Source organism: Acomys russatus, chromosome 8, assembly GCF_903995435.1.
Source record: "Acomys russatus chromosome 8, mAcoRus1.1, whole genome shotgun sequence".
In the NCBI taxonomy this organism is placed as follows: Eukaryota; Metazoa; Chordata; class Mammalia; order Rodentia; family Muridae; genus Acomys; species Acomys russatus.
The window spans coordinates 18,685,442-18,703,945 of NC_067144.1; the positions used below are offsets into that span (position 1 = coordinate 18,685,442).

The 18,504-nt window shown below is 47.3% G+C and overlaps 1 protein-coding gene across 11 annotated transcripts in view; it reads right to left on the minus strand.

The window, feature by feature from the left end:
* Kalrn (kalirin RhoGEF kinase) overlaps positions 1 to 18,504 on the minus strand; it is a 609,660-nt gene that overhangs the window by 402,047 nt on the left and 189,109 nt on the right. For all 11 annotated transcript variants that reach the window (XM_051149844.1, XM_051149845.1, XM_051149843.1 and 8 more), the window contains exons 4-5: positions 5,586 to 5,778; positions 2,216 to 2,728 (exon numbers count right to left, since the gene is read on the minus strand). In XM_051149844.1, coding sequence (XP_051005801.1) covers positions 2,216 to 2,728; positions 5,586 to 5,778 — 706 coding nt within the window. The remainder of the gene's footprint in view (positions 1 to 2,215; positions 2,729 to 5,585; positions 5,779 to 18,504) is intronic.

An 18,504-nucleotide genomic window follows, 5' to 3' on the forward strand; every position in this document is an offset into this window, starting at 1 on the left:
TAAAGTACTGACCCTGCTTAACCAGCACTATGATCTTGGTCAAGCCTCTATTTGCCTAGAAATACTAACGCACTATGCAATTCTTAGGGGTATGAACTAGGAGGCTCCATGGGGACAGCAGGCACTGGCTAGCCGAACGGAATGCAGCTGACTGCAGAAGGGTACCTCTCCCTACCTGAGAACTTCAGAAGCAAGAGATGTTGGGGCGGGCAATGCTGGTGTTCTGTGCAGGTTTTTCATAGCTTAGAGCTACAGGGATACCCTGAGGGGTTCTAAAAGCTAAAAGAAACCCAGGGTGTGAGTCCCCTGTCCCTTCTTATCTCTGGCTCACTGACATGACCACCCAGGCACAGGCTTCAAAACAGAGTCCCTACCCAAGAGCGTAGGAGATCTCAAGGGAAAAGGTTCAAGCCTCCCCAGCACTTAACGAATCATTTGTTTCTGGCCTGGCTTGTTATCACTCAAAGAGAGGTGCATGGATTCTGTGATGGATGTGAGTCGGGTACTGTTAGACACATAGCTGGGTCAGAGGTCTGAAGGAGGTCAGGGAAATGCCTCCACGACACTCAAGATAGGACCAAAAATCTTACTGCAAAAATGGTTATGAATTCTTTCACAACTACATGGATTGATTTTCTTGTGGTCATGAAAGATCAGAAAGTTTACCCATAAATATTAAAGCCATCTATTAAGCCCAGAATTTATAAATTAAAATTTATATATAAATTAGGATTGTCATTATATAGAAAGTTTTAGATCTTGATTTTGCCACTTCAAAATACCTGAGATATTTTCAATATTAGTTCTGTGTGTGTGTGTGTGTGTGTGTGTGTGTGTGTGTGTGTGTGTGTGTGTGTGTATGTGTATGCACACTCACGCATGTATGTGCTTGCAGGTTTGCATGTTCATGAGTGTGTTGGGGGGATGCATGTACATTTAGGCCAGAGTGGTCAACCTCAAGTGTTGTTTCTAAAGAGCTGTCCATCTTGTGTTTTTGAGACATGGTCTCTCACTGGCATCTGAAGCTTGCCTATTAGGCAAGGCTGGCTGGTCACTCAAATTCAGGGATTTACATGTCTCCACCTCCCCAGTGCTGGGGTTCCAAGCATGAGCCACCATGCCTGACTGACATTTTATGTAAGTTCTAGAAATCAAACTCAAGTCCCCAAACTCGGAAGGTAAGCACTTGATCAGCTGAGCTGCCTCCTCACGCCATGACATGGGCTCTTAAAAACCTCTGAGTCAGGTACTGCGCATTCACAGGTTCCTGAAGAGGCCACAGCATTCCTGAGACCAGCACCACGCGCTTAGGTGAAAGTGACACCCAGAACACTAGTAAGAGGGAGGGAGCTTGTTTCCCTCTTCTTAAAGGGCACTTGGTAGCAAACCCTCCCTTCTCCACTTCAGCTTAAAGACAATCCAGAGAAGATACTTTTGTTTTCTCAGCAAAGAGGCTCTGGATAACTTCTACTCTTCTTTTTTCCTTTCTCAGACCTTACTTTTCCATGACAGAGAAAGCTCTGGAAACGTACTGCTGTGAAAAGGGCATCTTATTTGAAAATTCACTTCAGAAAGAAGAGGTATGGCAAGGAGAGCCTGGAACTAGGAGACAGAAGACTGGCTCCATGGGTCAGCTCCGGCAAGAACAAAGAGCTCCAGTTGGCTTTTGTCAGACACCAACCAGCACCTGTCTCACGGGGACTGAAGGGCTGGGCAGATGAAGCAGGAATCCATACTTGAAACAGTCATTGAAAGGGAAGTCCAGTATAGGACAATAATAATGGTTGTGAATAGTGTTGCTGTTTTGGCTGTTAGCAGCTCACCCCACTCATCACAGGCACAGGCAGTGTCTACCAGCGGCGACACAAACATGGACTTTGCAACCAATACACTCCCTATCTTAGCTAGTTCCACCTGTAAAATGGGACCGTGGTAATCCACTAACCTCTTAGGTCTCTGAAGAGGATTAAAGCAAGTTAATCTACACACAGCCCTAAGAACAGAGCCTGGTACATAATGGATACAATCTAAGGGAAAACTTAAATATTCCGTGGTCAATGACCAAATATGAGGTGGAAATATATTTACACTGTCTGAGCCCAATGGGCATCTTTTAAAAAGGACTTCAACCAAATGTCTCTATCCAGAGAATTAACAACCCCAACAGTTTCTCTATAAAGTTAGGCAGCTCAGGCCTGGCCCATTCCCCTCTTACCTTCTCAGCATCCTGCTCGAAGAGTCGCAGCTGGAAGCACTGGTCCAGCTTGAGTTTCCGCACGTGCCACATCTGGTGCAGGTGTTGCCGGGTGGAGTGCAGCTTGTCCAGGAGGCTGGTGATCTTGGGTACAAGGCTCTGGAAGTCGGCACTCCCTGGGATGCAGTTGCGCCCCGAGAAGCCATCGCTGCAGCGGATGCACTGCAGCAGCCGCTGCCCCTCCCGGTCCAGCTCCTCCACGGGGGCCTTCAGCACCTTTTTCTTAAGTTGTGTGTGCTCATCGATAAGCCTCCGAGAGCCCTCCACGTCCACGGGGAACTCCTTCCGGGCCAGCATCTCCTGCAGGTCCTCGAGCCGTGAGAGCAGGTGTACCGCGCTGTTGAAGAACTCCTCCAAGGAGAGGCGCAGCTCAATCCATTCCTCGTGGTTGTAATCCAGAGAGCCATCAAACTCCTCTGTCAGCTGGGAGGGGTCCACCAGCTTCGTGAGGCCCTCCACAGACACCATGCTTGTCTGGGAAGGGAAAGACATGAAAAGGAGACACACTGATGTGGGTTGTTGTGGGGGACACACCGGAGGCAGAAATAGGCAGGAGGAAGAAAAGGACAAGTCCTTACAACTAGAACCACAGCCTGCCTACAAGAGGGTGAGAGGGAGTCTGTGGGGTCCACTGGTTAGGAACCACAAATCATCTGGGACCGGCAGGGTCAATCCATTGCTGGTTGCTTCAGCACACCTCTCCACCTGAGCACATTTGTATCACGGACTGTCTCGGTAGCCAAACTGATGCAGGCTCACCTCCCCTGGTTCTCCCAGAACATTGAACAGAGCTAGGGATAGGTAACACTTGGGCCCCTTGTTTTCGATGTCAGGCCCCTATAATCATTTGAACGGCAAAGCAGTGAACGCTGTGTCCAGGATCAGTGTCTCCAGCGAACAACAAAGTGCTGGGAAAACCAGGGGAGATGAACGCGCATCAGTTTGGCTGCTGACATGCTCTTTGAAGAACAAGCCGCTACCTTACTCATCAGTAAGCGCCTTTCTGGCTGGCAGGGCTTCGGGCTTCTCCTCTCTGGTGAAGAGGCTATGAAGGGAATATCTGAGCTTGCTAATTTCATGATTTAGGGCAAGATATCTAAATTTTCAGGGACCCAATCTCCTTCCATGTAGAGTAGAACTAAAATAGGTTAAGAGCACTAATCCTAAGGACAAGCCTGATTGACCGTGTCCATATATGGCAAGTACATAGGAGGCCAGGCATGGAGCAGGTGTTCCATCCTTACTGTGGTGATCTGAAGACCAGTAAGTATCTAACATACAAGGCTGTAAGAGCGCTCTGGCCCTATGTCTTGTCCTCTGACATTCTCCCCACCACCGCCTCCCATACCCAGTGTGAGACATGGAGGGAGCCTCACCGACAGGATGGATGACCTGGAGCAGGAGTTCTCATACCTGACTGCCCGCACCAATCCTTCAGGCAGTTTGAAGAAACCAACAAGCCCGCCCCTAGAGGCTCTGATTTCGTTAGGCCAGAGCTCAGGAGTGGGTGGCTGGAAATATCCTCAGATAATTCTAATACATGGCCAGCAGCACAGAACCCAGCTAATGTGGGTCTTGGCTACTCCAAGGCACGCCACTTAGACCAACAGCATCGGTAGCGTCCGAGAACCTGTCAGATGGTACCCTCTCAGGCCCATCACAAGCTACAGGCAGATTCCTTGGTTTCAAAATTCCCAGAGGGTTTGTGTGCATTAACTTTGAGAATCCTTACTATGGAGCATGCTCTCTTTTCAGTTCGGCTAGGCTTACCACTTCTCAGAAGTTTACCCTCGGGAGCTGTTCACCGTTCAAGTGTGTGCCACAGACCAAGCCTCTACAATCCTCCCATCTCACCTGCTGCCCCAGTCTGAGGCAGGGATTCCATCTGTTGTTTGGCCACTAACGCTATCTAATCGTTTTTACTGAGGGGAAGTTGCTAGCCATGTGCTTTGTTCCTCTCTGGCCTAGGAGGTGGAGATGATTTTGCTCAGCCTGGGGTAAGGAGGGTCATGGAGTGGGCAGGACAGCTATACAGAGGCAAAAGTCTCCAGACCTCTTAGAAATATTATTTTCATATTCTTCAGCTTATAAGTGTATATGCTGTCACCATCACTGTATAAACAAATCAAAAATATTAAATGTGTCTTTTTCTGTGGGACTTGAAGCTTTTGCTAGGTTCCTGGGAGACTGATGTTTAACTGTTTTCTTGTTGTTGTTGTTTTGCTTTGTTGTTTTTTGTACCAAGACAATTTTCTTGGGCTATTAATAGAGAGTAAGAACTTCCTCAGTCAAGAGGTCAGGCCATTTGTACTCACATTGCAGCCAACTGGGGTCACCATGCATTCCTAGTCCTCGGGGACAACACTTTAGAATGGGACACTCTAAAAGACTAAATGCATGCAGCTCAGACTTTAAAACAAACTCCCCTCCCCCCATCTTTTTCTCTTTCTCGTTCTCAGCTCAAAATTGGCTAGAACAAGAATGTTTAAACCTCTGATTTAATCTGACGTGTCATCATTATGAAGTCTCAAAGACTCATATGCCCTCTGGAAAATTTAGTTTTAAAACATGTTTTCAAGGATACATATGTCATCCTTGAAAGAAGATAGAGAAACACGAATAAAGCAAAACTCCCCATTTTCTAGTCCCTTTAAACAAACCACTGGGAACAAGTCCATTTTTCAGTCTCCTCCTCACAGAGATCCAAGATCACTCTGCCTATATTGTCTTATCACCTGCTTTTTAAAAATGATATACCATGAACATTTTGTAATATCTTAATGGCTCTATAAGATTTCTGTATCAGTGCCACCAAAATTAATGGGACTGTTTTAAAAATCAATAAATGCATGTACATGTTATTATACACAATATATAAATATATACACGTAATATACACACATATGTATAGCATATATTATTATAAAAATAAACTATGATGAACATCTTTGTTGTCACTTGGTTTGTAATTTTACCTTGTTTTATCTTTTTGTTTTGCTTTATAAGAATGATTTTCCAGAAGAACTACTAGATCCACAGATATAAACTCCTTTAAAATTTTTTTGATAGAATTGCAGTGATGCTGTCAGAAACACTTATGCTATGTACTGCCCATCAACAGTACCTAGAATTCTGAAATGATGTTGTACATTTAAAACCATTTCTGGAACCTCTAGTTCATACCAGAATGTAACTGGTAAGGCCAGGATGGCCAAGGAATGTGTGGAATCTTATCCCTTGACATCTTGCCCATTAGAGGGTAGACAGGGAAGGAAAGTGAGAAATGCACCAAGAAGGAAAGGGATAGAGACAGACAATGGCTCTGCCTCACCTCGAAGATGAATTTGGAGCTGCCGAAGTTGGTTTTCTGCTTCTGCCAGAAGTTATCTGGCTTAATGATGAGGGCCACATGGATCTCGGCGGGGAAGGCTTCCTGCAGCGTCTTGAGGAGGGGCTTGATGAGGTCCCACTTGGAGCCCCGCATGTCGATGATGACCGTGAAGCCACGTTTGCAAACGTCCTCACTATGGGGAGATCAGAGTCCAGCCATGGTCACTGGGCAGCAGAGGCGTTTGAGTACACACAGCAGGAGGCTCGCAGCTTCCTGACTTGGATCACCCTCCCAACTCTTGTCATTTTTCTAACCAACCAAAAGGGTACCACTGACGACCCCCAGGCTCTCCCTACACTCAGCCCACCTGACCCAGGGCTCAAGCATTCCAGTTCCTCCCGGCACTCGGCGAATATCCACGATGTCTCTAATAGTCAGTTGCACTTGGGAAGTTTATCATGTGGGTGCTCACACTGCACCTGGCACCTCTGTTGGTTTTTGTCGCCCTTTCTCTTTCCTAGGAAGAAACATGTTTCCTCATTTGAACTACGGCTCCCTGAAGACAGGGGCTCTACTGCTCCTTAAAGACAAGAAACCTTCCTCATGCCCACCCGAGACAGACGTTGGTACACACTACCACCCGATACAGCTTGAACCAGAGCGCCTTTTCCAATGAATGGCTCCAGAGCAATTTTGCCAAGTGATTAAATGTAGCATGTAAGGGTATTAGTAGCACACATTCGCCAGCATTATATTTAAGATGAGTCACGTGCAGTTCGAAATGTATGCCAACTTTAAAATTAAGGGTTGCCGAGTCATGCGGATGGTGGGGGGATAGTGGGGGTGGGCTGACTTTTGGGGATGCCATCCAGTTAGCTTGTGGTCCACTTGATGAGTCTCGCACAGTTCAGGCTGTTGGGACGGAGCTGTAGCTCTTGAAATCCAGACCAACTGGGGTGAGGGTGGCCATCTTAAAAACCAAATACAAGCTATGTAACTTATCGAGAGTTTAACTTAAATTCCTAAGCCTCAACTGTAAGTCCTCAAAACAGAATGAAAAAAGAATGCATGTAAAAATTAGTGATATCTCAGTTAGGGGTCATTCCTCCTTTTATTTTTGGTTTATTTTATCCATCTGTTTATTTTTAAAACCATTTCTCTGTATACTGACCCTTGGGGGTCTTTCACCTAATCGCCGCTCTCCCAGGTGGTACTTGTGTTAATTGTTGTGTGTGTCATGTTCCGTGCACCCCATCACGCTTGCTTATAGCTGCCAGTCATAATGTCACTGCTGCCAGGCCGAGGCCACAAAAGGAGACAAATACTTTTTTGGGGGGGGGGGGTGGGGGGCGTGGGGCTTCCTTATTAAATGTCAAGCAGTGACAAGAAGAACATTTCAGATCATGGGACTTGTGTGAGTGTCCCCGACACATGCCAGCTTGCTCAGGCCTCCAAGCTAGGTGGGTACTCCCTGAGTAGCACAGGACGAAGGATACCTGTGATTCTACCTAAGCCCTGCACACCAGTGAAAAGGAGTTACCATCTCTTGGACAGTGAATCCTCCCACGGCCATGGTCTTCCAATACATTCTCTGCCCCACAGCTAAATACTTTTTATGGACATAGTCTAATCTCCGAAGATGCTTTGCTTGTCTGGTATGCACTTGGGGAGGGCAAGATTTTTTTTTTTTTTTTTTTTTTTTAATCTTGTGCTTATTCTGTGCCAGGAACCATGAACGCTTACCATACATTATTTCATGGTATCCTCACAATAATGGTTATTTCTATGTAAAGATGGTGAAATTGAAGTACAACATTTACATAAGGTTACACAACTAGGAGTTAGCTCAGCAGAGACGCACAACTAGACCCATGGACTCTGAAGCCTGTGCTCAGGTCCCTGTGTCATTCTCTACTTAACACTTTGAAACTAAGCATGTGTAGCAACGAAGGGATTAATTTAGAGAACTCACAAGAGATGAGGAGAACCAAGGCAAAGAGTCTAAGAGCAAAGATACAACATGGAGGAAGTAAAAGCCTAGCCAGGCATAGTAGCACACACCTGTAATCTCCAAACCCATAATCCTGAAGCTCTACAGTGTCTACCGTGTACATATTGTAGCCCCAAGCAAGTACCTTTTAACCTAGCTAGGCCCCAGTTCCCTCACTGTAAACAGACTTACCTTAAAGGGTAAGTCTGTTAATATATACACAAAGTATCACTGTGGAATCAAATACGTAGTAGAGACTGTCTTAGCAATCTTATAACTAGCTGTTGGTGAGCTTTTAGAGCCCCTTCCCCACTTACTGACCACGGTACCCATTCTCCACCTTCATGACAGTTGCAGGCATCAGGTTGAGTCTGCAACCTTCTCAAGAGAACTGCGTTTGGCTGCTGGAGGCCACTTCTCCTGGAGAAAGCTGAGCAGTTACTACTGCACTGTATGGCTAACTAGTTCCCTTCACACACAGCTGTGCCAAAGCCTGACCCCAGTCCCTCCCTCAGGAATAAGTGACTGTGAAAGGTGATGGGTGCTCAGAGCCTGTGCAGATGCCCAGTGAGGCTAAGCTAGACTCCGAGACCACATGCTCTCATTATCCATCCCCTCCCCAGCTCTGCCCTGACTCTCTTACAGGTTTCTGCTGGAAACCACACACTCAATAAACCGTTTTCTTCTAAATCCCATCTCTCAGAAAAGACACAGCCTGAAAATTCTTTTTGTCACATATTCTAAATAATGTTGATATAAATGATGTATTTCCCACCTTTGATATATGGCTGGAGACAGAAAGAAAGACGTGGGGTGGAAATTTGGGTCTGGGAGTTGCCTCAATGCCTGCATTTGCCAAGTAGTATGTCTGTGAGTGGACGTGAGCCCATGTAGGCAAGAGCAGGTGGAAACAGGGTGAAGCACATCATCATCTGCGGAGTGAGTTACAGGAATGTCAACATTTAAAAGAAGACAGCAAAAAGAAGGGGAGAAGCCTGATGACGAAACGCAGGGGTGAGTGAGAGTCAGGAGGGGAGGGGTGCGGCTACAGTGTCAAACGCTGCTGCGGTGCTGCAGAGGCACAACAGTAGGAGTAGAACCTCTGTGGTTAGTATCTGAGAGGCCACACTCCAGGACCATTACCACGGGGACCAGGGATGAACCTCACGGCGGAGCAGTGACATACATGGTCATCCTAGATGACGTATGGGATGATTGGAAGAAAACAGCAGGGTCAGGTAAGGCTGCCTGTGGCCCTTGAAGCCCATTGCCACCCCACGTCTGGAAGCTGCAAGGGTCCACCCTCCTCCCCAGCTGGCTCCCTTTCACAGGCTCCTGTTCCCAGCCTCCTCTCCTCTCGCAGGGTGTGCTCAATGGGGCCGTTTCATCAAGCTCCTTTATACAGGGTTTTCACTGATAGGCCCACCTTCCCCTTAGGCAGTTTACCTTTTAAAAGTTATTTATTGGCCCAAATCAAGCTTTTGAGTTAAATTCTGTATTGTATACAATCAGGGCAGAACTAAAAAGAAGTGGAATTGGGAGCAGCAGGCTTTTATATCCATTCCAAAGGGGAAAGCGGGGTGGCAGTTCTCCCCACTTTTCACCTTGCATGAAAGCTAGAAAGGGGCCACTGCTCCCTCCTTTGGCTTTCTCTCTCTCCCTTTTGCATCTCAGCTGGGACTTGGGTCCCTTGAGGACCTCTGGCAAGCTTTCCCAACACATGTGATAAATCACAGTTCCTTCAAACTGCATCGTGAACCGCTCACAGACTCTCCAGGCCTCTCGGGCCCAGAAGTCATACATGTATACACAGAATGACCGGATGATTGATCAGCCGCTTCCTGTACTCAATTCTAGACCATTTACTCTTTTGCTCATTAAATGTCACTGGAGCTGTTGTCACTTGGTGTGTGTGTGTGCCATCTCAAAGAGGCATTTTTACTGCTTTCCGCCATGGCTTCCCTAATGTTAGTGCCTCTCATTTTCACTTAAGATGCTTATTTGAAAATGCTAAGTTGGGGGACACTGTCCAAATGGTCCCAGGAAAGTTGTTCTGGAACGAGGCCCAGAAATCTCTTTCATGATCAATGACATTGTTTCTCCTGGGTGTAGTATTGAGAGTCTAATGATAAAGATTCACTTTGCTTAAACCAGATATTAGGATGCACATTAATAAACAGCATGTACTATACAACTACACAGGATCAACATACGGTCAGAACCCTGCCATGGGAACTAATAAACATGTTGTCTCTGTAGCCTCCTACACTCATTCACTGGAGTATGAAACCCTCTCTCGCTAGCACAGGCTTGGTAGAACTTCCGCCTTTATGAAATGCCTCTGGCTCTGTAGACTGGGGACACTGCCACCAGGCCTAAGGAGTTTCCCTGAAGGACTGGGCACAGTCTTTCCCAGGTGTGGCTGACTGAGCCTGAGGTGCCCTGTGGAAGTGCCACTGTCACTGTCCTAGGCTTCCTCCTCTACTGATCTGCCGTGAAATCATGGTGGTGTGTCTGTTCTCCATTGATCTGACCTGGCAGCTTCATCTCAATTTCTAGGCAAGTCCTGGGTGTCTCTTCAGGGATCTCTTAGGTATCACCCACATCTGATGCTCCCAGGAGCCATCTCTTAACCAAATTAACCATGTTAAGATGGTCCCAGGCCTGACAGATCCAGGTGAGGAGGGCCTTAGCTGGTGGGTAGAAGAAGAAGAAATGAATAGGCACATGACAACTGACCCTTTCTACTCTTAGTGGCCTCCTATGCTTAGCAAAGATTGCGCCTGAGAAGCCCACTACTGAAGCCAGTCCTCCTATGTGGTTCTGCCAGGTGTTATCTCTGCAGAAGGCTTGAAGCCTCACTCTCCAGCCCACTCCTGTACTTCTGTGGCTCATCTGCTAGCCCTAGCTTGGCTTCTCTGCCTGCCTTAGTTGCCATCGTCACCCCAACCCAGTTTCACAAATCAGAAGACTCAAAGGCTTTAGCCTGGGGAGTAAGGGCGAGGTGCCTCAAGCCACAGTCATGCTAGTCCTCAGAAGTGAGTGCTTGTCACTGGCAACCTCACACTAGGGCATCACTCCAGAAAGCCAAGTACCACTTCCTCCTGCCTCAATTTCTAATCACCGACCCTGGACTCCATACCAGGACTCTGTCTGAGCAAAGCCTGCCCATCTCACCAGATTCTATCCTGGCCACATTAGTGAACCATGCTGGATGCGGCTCATAATCATGCGACCAGAGACTAGACCTCAATGCCACCTTTTCATCCCAGATCTCCTGTGTCACAGTGATGACCATTAACAGACAACAGGCCACTGCTGTTTTCCCAGCTGTCTTCAGTTTCTATCTGTGTTATACTTGTCCCTCATCCCTCCATGTCCCTGAGCTTGCCCATTCCAACCCCCACCTTTGCCTAGAGAATTTCAAAGCACATTTCAAATCTCAGCTAACGAGACTCTTCCTCCAGGAAGTCCTCCTTTCTTATGGTCCATTCCTCCCCGTCACAATTGAGAAGGTCTTCTAACCTTATGCTTACATGGGGAACTATAAACAGGCTCTGAGCGATCAATATCCATGACCCTTTATTGAAATGGCTTCAAAGGGAGGACTTAGAGATGGGGTTTAGTAAAGTGCACAAGTGTGAGGACCTGAGTTCAAGGCCATAGAATCCACATAAAAAGTGAAGTGTGATGATGCGTGTTTGTAATCCCTGTTCAGGGAAGGAGGAGATAGAGGGACTGCTGATCTTGCTGGCCAGCTGGTCGGCCTACTGGTCAACCTTCAAGCCAATGAGAGATATTTAAGAAGAAGCCTAAACACTGAGAAGTAACTAGCTGAGGGAAGACCAAGAAAAGAACTCGGGCAGAAAGAACAGCCCATGCTAAGCCCTGGAGTAGAAGGCCACCTGTGTGCTGCTGCTCTGCCACCAAGCGGGAGACAGGAGAGTGGACTCTAGTAAGGGAGCAGGGGACTGGCAGCCATACTGGGCTGGTGCGCTACATTGTGAAGAGGAAACCAAAGGCTGCAGAGGCATCAACTATGACCCCAAACAATGTAATGTAAAGTGGCTGGCTTGGTAAAAGTCAGACACTCACATGTTAATTTTAGAACTAATTTTTATTGATTATCTGAGGTTCTGTATATGATAAGTACTTTATATACAATATGTAATTTATCCCTTATGTGAAACTCAGTAGAAGGCAATATTACTCCCACACTGTATGATTAAGAAATCACGGATGTTTAAGGTAACCTGTGTGAATACAAAAGCCCCAACTCAGGAGTGAGGGCCACCCTGACCTCTCTCCACTAGGCACTGAAAGGCCTGCCATCTGTTGGTTTTCATTGTCCTCTGGCCTGACTCTTTCTGTCCCAGCCATTATGCCACCTGAAACACAACTTGTTCCAATGAGTATCTGGCAGATTCTCACTGTAAATAGATACTGCAATAAACATAACATGAATCCATCCTGGTGGAAGCTGCAGGTAGAGATCAGCAGCAAACGCCCCTGCAGGCAACCAGCAGAGGAAGCAGAGCTGCCCTGTAGTGACCAGGACTGCTTTGTTGGTGGGATGTTAGCAATGTGTGTGCGAGCATGAGAGTGTGCACATATGCATGTGTGTGCATCTGTATGTGTGTGTACATGTGTGTGTATCATGTGTGTGCATGTGTGCATGTATATACACGTGTGTGTACCTACATGTTGCATGTGTATAAGTGTGTATGTGTATAAGTGCATGTATGTATAAGTGTGTACATGAGTGTGAGCGTGTGTATGTGTGTGCATGTGAGTATATGTATGGTGTGTGTGCACACATTTGTGTATGCATGTATGTGTATAGGGTGTCCGAATCCTAATGTGGAGACCAGGAAAGAGCAGTGCTTGAGTTGCAATGGAGTAGAATCAACCTGTCAATCAGACCTGTTCATAAAGTTGTCAAGTGATGGTGACAAATTCAAAGGCTAGCCTGGTCACTAAGGGGTGGGGTTCAGAGAAAGACAAGTCACGTGAAGGAGTCCCTGTTTGATGCTACTCTGCTGTTGGGATATTACAGCTACAGGCAAGAATGCCAGCTGCAGACCAAGGACAGAGGATTCTGGAAAGGTCTTACCCATGGCCCCTGGTCAGATGTCTATACTTGGAGACATCACTATGGACAGTGAACAGAAAGCAGAGAAAGAGTGGGAGCCTCAAACAAGCCACTCACTTTCCATTTGCCCTGGCTCTGCACTACTCCCGTGCTCCTTAACCCCTTCTAGGAACTAAATGAACTGAAAGAGAAGAGGAGAAACTGATCCTTTTGACCCATCCCTGTTGGAATATTCGCACACCATCCCCAGAAGCACGGAGAGAGTGGCTGTGATCGCTGCATCCATCTATCCTGCTTTCTGCTCCTCACTGAGTCTTTGCCAGTTCTCTGCTGATTGCCCCAAACCAGGCCACACCCGCTTTCCTAAACAACCAGCCACCTGCAGGTGTTGAGGAAAACTGTTAAGGATGCATTAGCACTTGCTACAAGCTTTTCTAATCTGTGTAATCAGAGGCGGTTACAAGACACTGGAGCAGGCCCTGCCTTCTGGAGCCATGAGCCATTCTCTGGGAAGCACTGTCAGTAATGACTGCTCAGAGCGCTTCTCTATGGCTGTTTGACCAAAGGGAGAGCCCCCCATGTCTGCCACAGATGTCTCTCCATTGGGTCACTGTCAGGCCACCATTAACAGATGTTCTATTAGGATATGATTTGGCTGCCATTGAGGCTCCTCGTGCACCTAGGGAGACATATTAATTCACTCAAATGTTTGGTTTTTGCTTTTGTTTTGGTTCACTGGAAGACTGTCCCCTTTACTAGTCATTATACTAAAGGTGTGGTGGCTATGTGTGTCTGTGCATATATATATATCCATGTATGTGGGGGCTGGGTGCATCTGCATAAATGTGCTCACATGTGTGGATGCTACACGTCAGTCTCAGTTATCACTCCTATGGAGCTAGCTATGCACTTTGCATTTTTGAGACAGTGTCTCTCATTGGCTCAGAGTGTGCCCAACAGGCTAGGCTGTATGGCCTGAGAGCCTCAGGAATCCGCTCTGCTCTGCCTCCACTTTTCTATGGAGATGCTGTGGGTGGAACACAGGTCCTCATGGGTGTTGAGCCATCCCAGCCCCAGCTGGTGTCTTTTCTATGCTGTGCAACAAGCTATCTTTCCTCTGAATCTCTTGTTACATGAGGCCCAGAGGAGGAGGCAGGGTGGTACAAACTGGTGCTTTAACTGAAACTTAGAACCTTAAATGTAGCATGCAGCCTGTGGGCCACAAACATGCCAAGAGAGCACTGAATGAAGGCCAACACAGGTCGGTAAACTGTTCTGTTACAATGTTAAAAAGCTAGACACTTGGAAGACCCTGATTGAAGGCTGTGGGGTAGGGCTGTTTGGTTTTTCCACTCCTGTGCTGGCTCCTAGTGTTTCTAGCATGGCTGTAGCATTTAAGGCCTGCTGTGCTTCTGTACACTTTTAGGACACGGGTGTACCCCCTCACTAGCTGCACTCCCCAGGTTTGCCAGCACCAAGCTTGACTCTTGCCCTGGTCAGATACTCAGGGAAACGAGAAGCAGAGGCCAAATACGGATGTTTGGTGGCTCATTAGCTCTTTATAACTCATTACCTAATTTTACCCAGATGAGGCCATTTAGAAATACCAGGAGCAGGTGTGGCCATTTCAGTTTTTCTCCCTGAATGAGGGAAAGTGAAGTATTAAACAGCAGTGGCCCAGGCATTAGGGTTCCATCCTGTATTTTCAAGCATGGTCATAAAGTGGCAGGTCAGAGGTCTAAACTCCGGTGGAATTTCTCATCCACGTGCCATCTCGAAAGCTGCCTCAAATGAATATACATGTGCAAACAAAGGATAGCCAGAAAGGATTAAGATTCTTTTTCATCCTAAAGATGCTAAAAGAACACTGCCATAGCAAAAGGGAGTCTCAGAGAGCTCTAGGACCAGTGTGAGAAGGGCAGCACGGTGGAAGCATGCAACCTCCAGAAGAAGAAATGTCCCCTGCCCTGCTGCAAGAGGCCACCCAGCTTTCTGCACAACCCTAGTGCTGCTTTTGTCATCAGCAAGGTCATTTCAGCTGGGCTGTGAAACAACTTCTATTCACAAAGGAGGGAACACACGGGCAGAACCAGCTGGCCTGGGATGCCACGGAAGAGGAAGCTACCCTCTCTGAGAGAAGACTGCCCTGGGTGCTTTAGGAAGGCTGTACCCCGCCACCCCCTGCACTTCTGCACATCTGGGAGGTGGCAGAGGAGAAGGCTCGGAGGCAGGTGGGATGCAAATTGACATGTCTGCCCAGGACAACAGCCTCTATCCCTTTCTTCTGGGCTACTCAGACCATGAAGCAGAAATGAAATGGAAACCAAAGCAGTGGATGGAAAGAAAGAGCAACCCGGACACCAGTGCCCCCAGCCTCTGTGCTTGCCCTCTGCCTCCTCAGCCCTTTTCAGCAAACCCGAGCCCTGCACCTGTGCTTTCTCCACCTGCCTGTCTGCCCACGATGGAAAAACTGATTTTAACATAAAAAAAAAAAAAAAAAAAAAAAGGCAACATTAGCCAGGTGTGGTGCCGCACAACTTTAATACCAGCACTTGGGAGGCAGACACAGGCAGATCTCTGTGAGTTCAAGGCCAGCCTGGTCTACAAAGCGAGTCCAGGACGGCAAAGGCTACACAGAGAAACCCGTCTCAACCCCCCCAAAACAAACAAACAAAACCAAAAAAGGCAACATTATGTTTACTACTCACACCCGTGAGTAACAGACTAAAGAGAGAGTTTCCATGTAACTAGTAAGCTTGACTGCTGCCGCCTTGGACACATTCTGGTTTTATCTTTTCCCTTGATTCTGGAAAAATAACCAGACCATAAGCCTTCCTGAAGGCAAGAACTGGTACCTCTTCCCTCCTTGCCCCCGAACTATCCCAAAGAGTCTGCAATTGAGAACAATCTGAAAATGGTATATGATCATTGGGATTGGTGTATGGAAGCAATTGTCCTGTGCATCCCCAGAACAGATGAAGCACTCCACCATGGTCAGGGCTGGATTGTGAGGAGGGGCTGGCCCTCCTGCAGGTCTACTACGCGGGGGGGGGGGGGGGGCGCGGGGTTCTCTTCAGCTGGCCAGTTAGAAAGCCTGGATTTCCGCATCCCAATCTAGAGATCGAGGATGTTCTCATCCCACAGAGAAAGAATCAGGATGGAGTGTGTCACAACACCAGGTTCAGACTTTGGCTCAGGCACCAGGCCAAAAACCAGTCCATGACTGACTGGTGACGGGAACAGATAAAATTCCAGCTGTGGACAGCACGGTCCGAGAGATGTGAGGGAGGAAATGCGCCGGCAGTAGGGCTATGGAGCTCTCCAAACCAGACCTGGTCCTCGAGTGACCTAACAGAACTGGGAGCTGGGAGAGGAGGAGGCTCTGGGAGAAGAGAAGAGGCAGGGCCATCAGGACACACGCTAGGATTACATCAGTATGTTATCCGGAAACACATCTGTCCTCGCTGAGTCACCACACTGACAGCGCCCTGTCTGGGCTCTGGTAGAACTGGCTGTCATCCTTGCTCAGTTTAGAAACAGCAGCGCCTCCTCAGTGAGACAGACTACTTCTGCTGTCTCTGGGCTTCTGCAGGCTTTGTCCCAGCAAAGGGCCTGAATCCCTTGCATCTCCTGACAGGGGACAGGGGACAGGGAATGTCCTGAAGGAAGCCTGGTCTGGTGACTTCATGCTGGTATGACTCCCTGATATTGGCTTTGAGGAGTCTCCGAGTGCAGCCTTGTCATTTACCTTGGTGCTCTGCAAACTCAGAGACGCCCTGCAAACCCTTCCCTACTCACAAGAGCTCACTTCCTATGGACAATCTGATCTCATGGGAGAGACTAGGCCTCCAACCTGCGACAGACTGTCTAGGCTCAATGGTCCTTTTCAATTTTTATTCAAGTATTTGTTCTTCTTGGGTAATGCTGGATGGATGAGAGAGAATTGTGGAACAGATCCCATCTAAGGCATTTCTGGACACCATGAGATGGTGGACAAACACCTCTCAGTAGAGGACAGTACTGCAGGAAAGCCCCGGGAAGCCATGTTTCTTCCATGTTCTTTCTTCTGTATGCAAAGAAGAAATACAGTGTTCGAAAGGACAGACTAAGACTTTTATTTCCAGCTCTGCGGCTGATGAGAATGGTGATGAAGGCTGTGGGTGTCCTGAGAGAGAGCGGTGGCCAGGGGCACTGTGACTTCAGCTCTGCTAAGACTGAAGACAAGCCGACAGCTGAGTTTTGCTCTTTTTCAACTTCTCAAAATATGATTTTACAAAAGAAAGTCAGAATTATTACAAGTATTCTGTATGCTTTAAGCATATCACCGCCCCCCCCCAGCATCATTATAAAAATGCTTAGATGCAGCTGGTAATTGTGTGTCTTAGCTAGCCATTTCCATGTACAATATTTTATTTACATTTACTGCAGGTATCGGAGGAAACTTGCATTAAACATATTTTGCAGTGGATGAACAATAATTGTTGATGGCAACTTAAATCTTAGTATTTAATAAAACATTTTAAAGTAAAGCTGGAAAGCACCGGACCCCATGAGAAGCGAGTATTACTAATTCGGAGCCTCTTAGACCTCAACTGCATCTTCCCATGCATCTGAGCAAAGGTACTCCACCACTTGGTGGCAGCATACCTGACTGACAGCCTCCATATAAAAGCAGGGTTATGAAGCATCGGTGTCTCACAGATGCTGGCCAGCATACACTACTCTGAACACCAGTGAAGCGCAGAGCTAAAGGCCTGTGATGAGTCTGGAAAGTGACGAATGGGGAAGGCGCTGAAAATATCCCTGACACAGGGGAAGGGAAATAACACCAAATCTGGAACCCACCAAGGAGAAAAACAACCCCCTTATTGATAGGCTGACTCTCAGCATCTGTATTCAGGGGGTCCCTTGTTTCCGGCACACCAGCCAAATGAGTCCTAGCTAAATTCTAATCATCCTGATTAGTTCGCATGAACATCAGACAGGCTTGAATGCATTGGGTCTTATTTCACCTGAGACTGACGTTTACCTATTCAAAGTTACAGCACACACTTAAGCCTCTTAGTCAGCCTGCTCTTGGAGAGCTATGGACTTCAACACCTGAGCTGCCCAGAGATGAACTCCCAGGAGGTCTCACTTTTCCTTTTCCAGGAGAGGGCAAATAAGGCCTCCGGTCCAGCTGGACATGGAAGAGGCTGACAGCTTCACTGAGCCAAGCCAGGGACTGACTGTTGAACCAGCAGACAAGCTAAAACACACACAGAGAGAAAAACCTAAAGGTCCACCAAGGATACAATAATTTGGCCTTTGCTGCATGTCACACCTGCTCTGAACACTACTGTGAGGTCTCTGTTAAGGGGTCATGCTATTTTAGGAAAGTAAAAATACCCTTTGCCTGAGAGACCCAGAAAGGCCAGTCCTATGACAATCCCTTACGCTTCACACAGCCAGGATGAGGCCTAACTGTGTAATGTGTGCTGGGGCTTCTCCACGATGGTGGAAACAGTGTCTAAAACAGTGGTTCCTGGACAATGCTGATCACATACACTTACATTTGTGCCATAGTAAAAATCAGATGTTGAAGCAAGGCATACTGGGAGTGCAATTCAAGAGCCTTGAAAGCAATGTGGTGATTCGTCTTATTCGCCTTAACAATTCCATGACTGCTACAAATCTATATCCAACGCCTACTTAAATCTATAGGCACCTGAGAAAAGCTGGGATGAGAGAAGTCAGCTTCCCCAAGGAAGAGCACACCAATTGGTTAACCAGTGCCAAGGCGACAGCCTGGAAAACACATACAGGTAGCATGGTGTGGACTGAACAGGTTATACTTA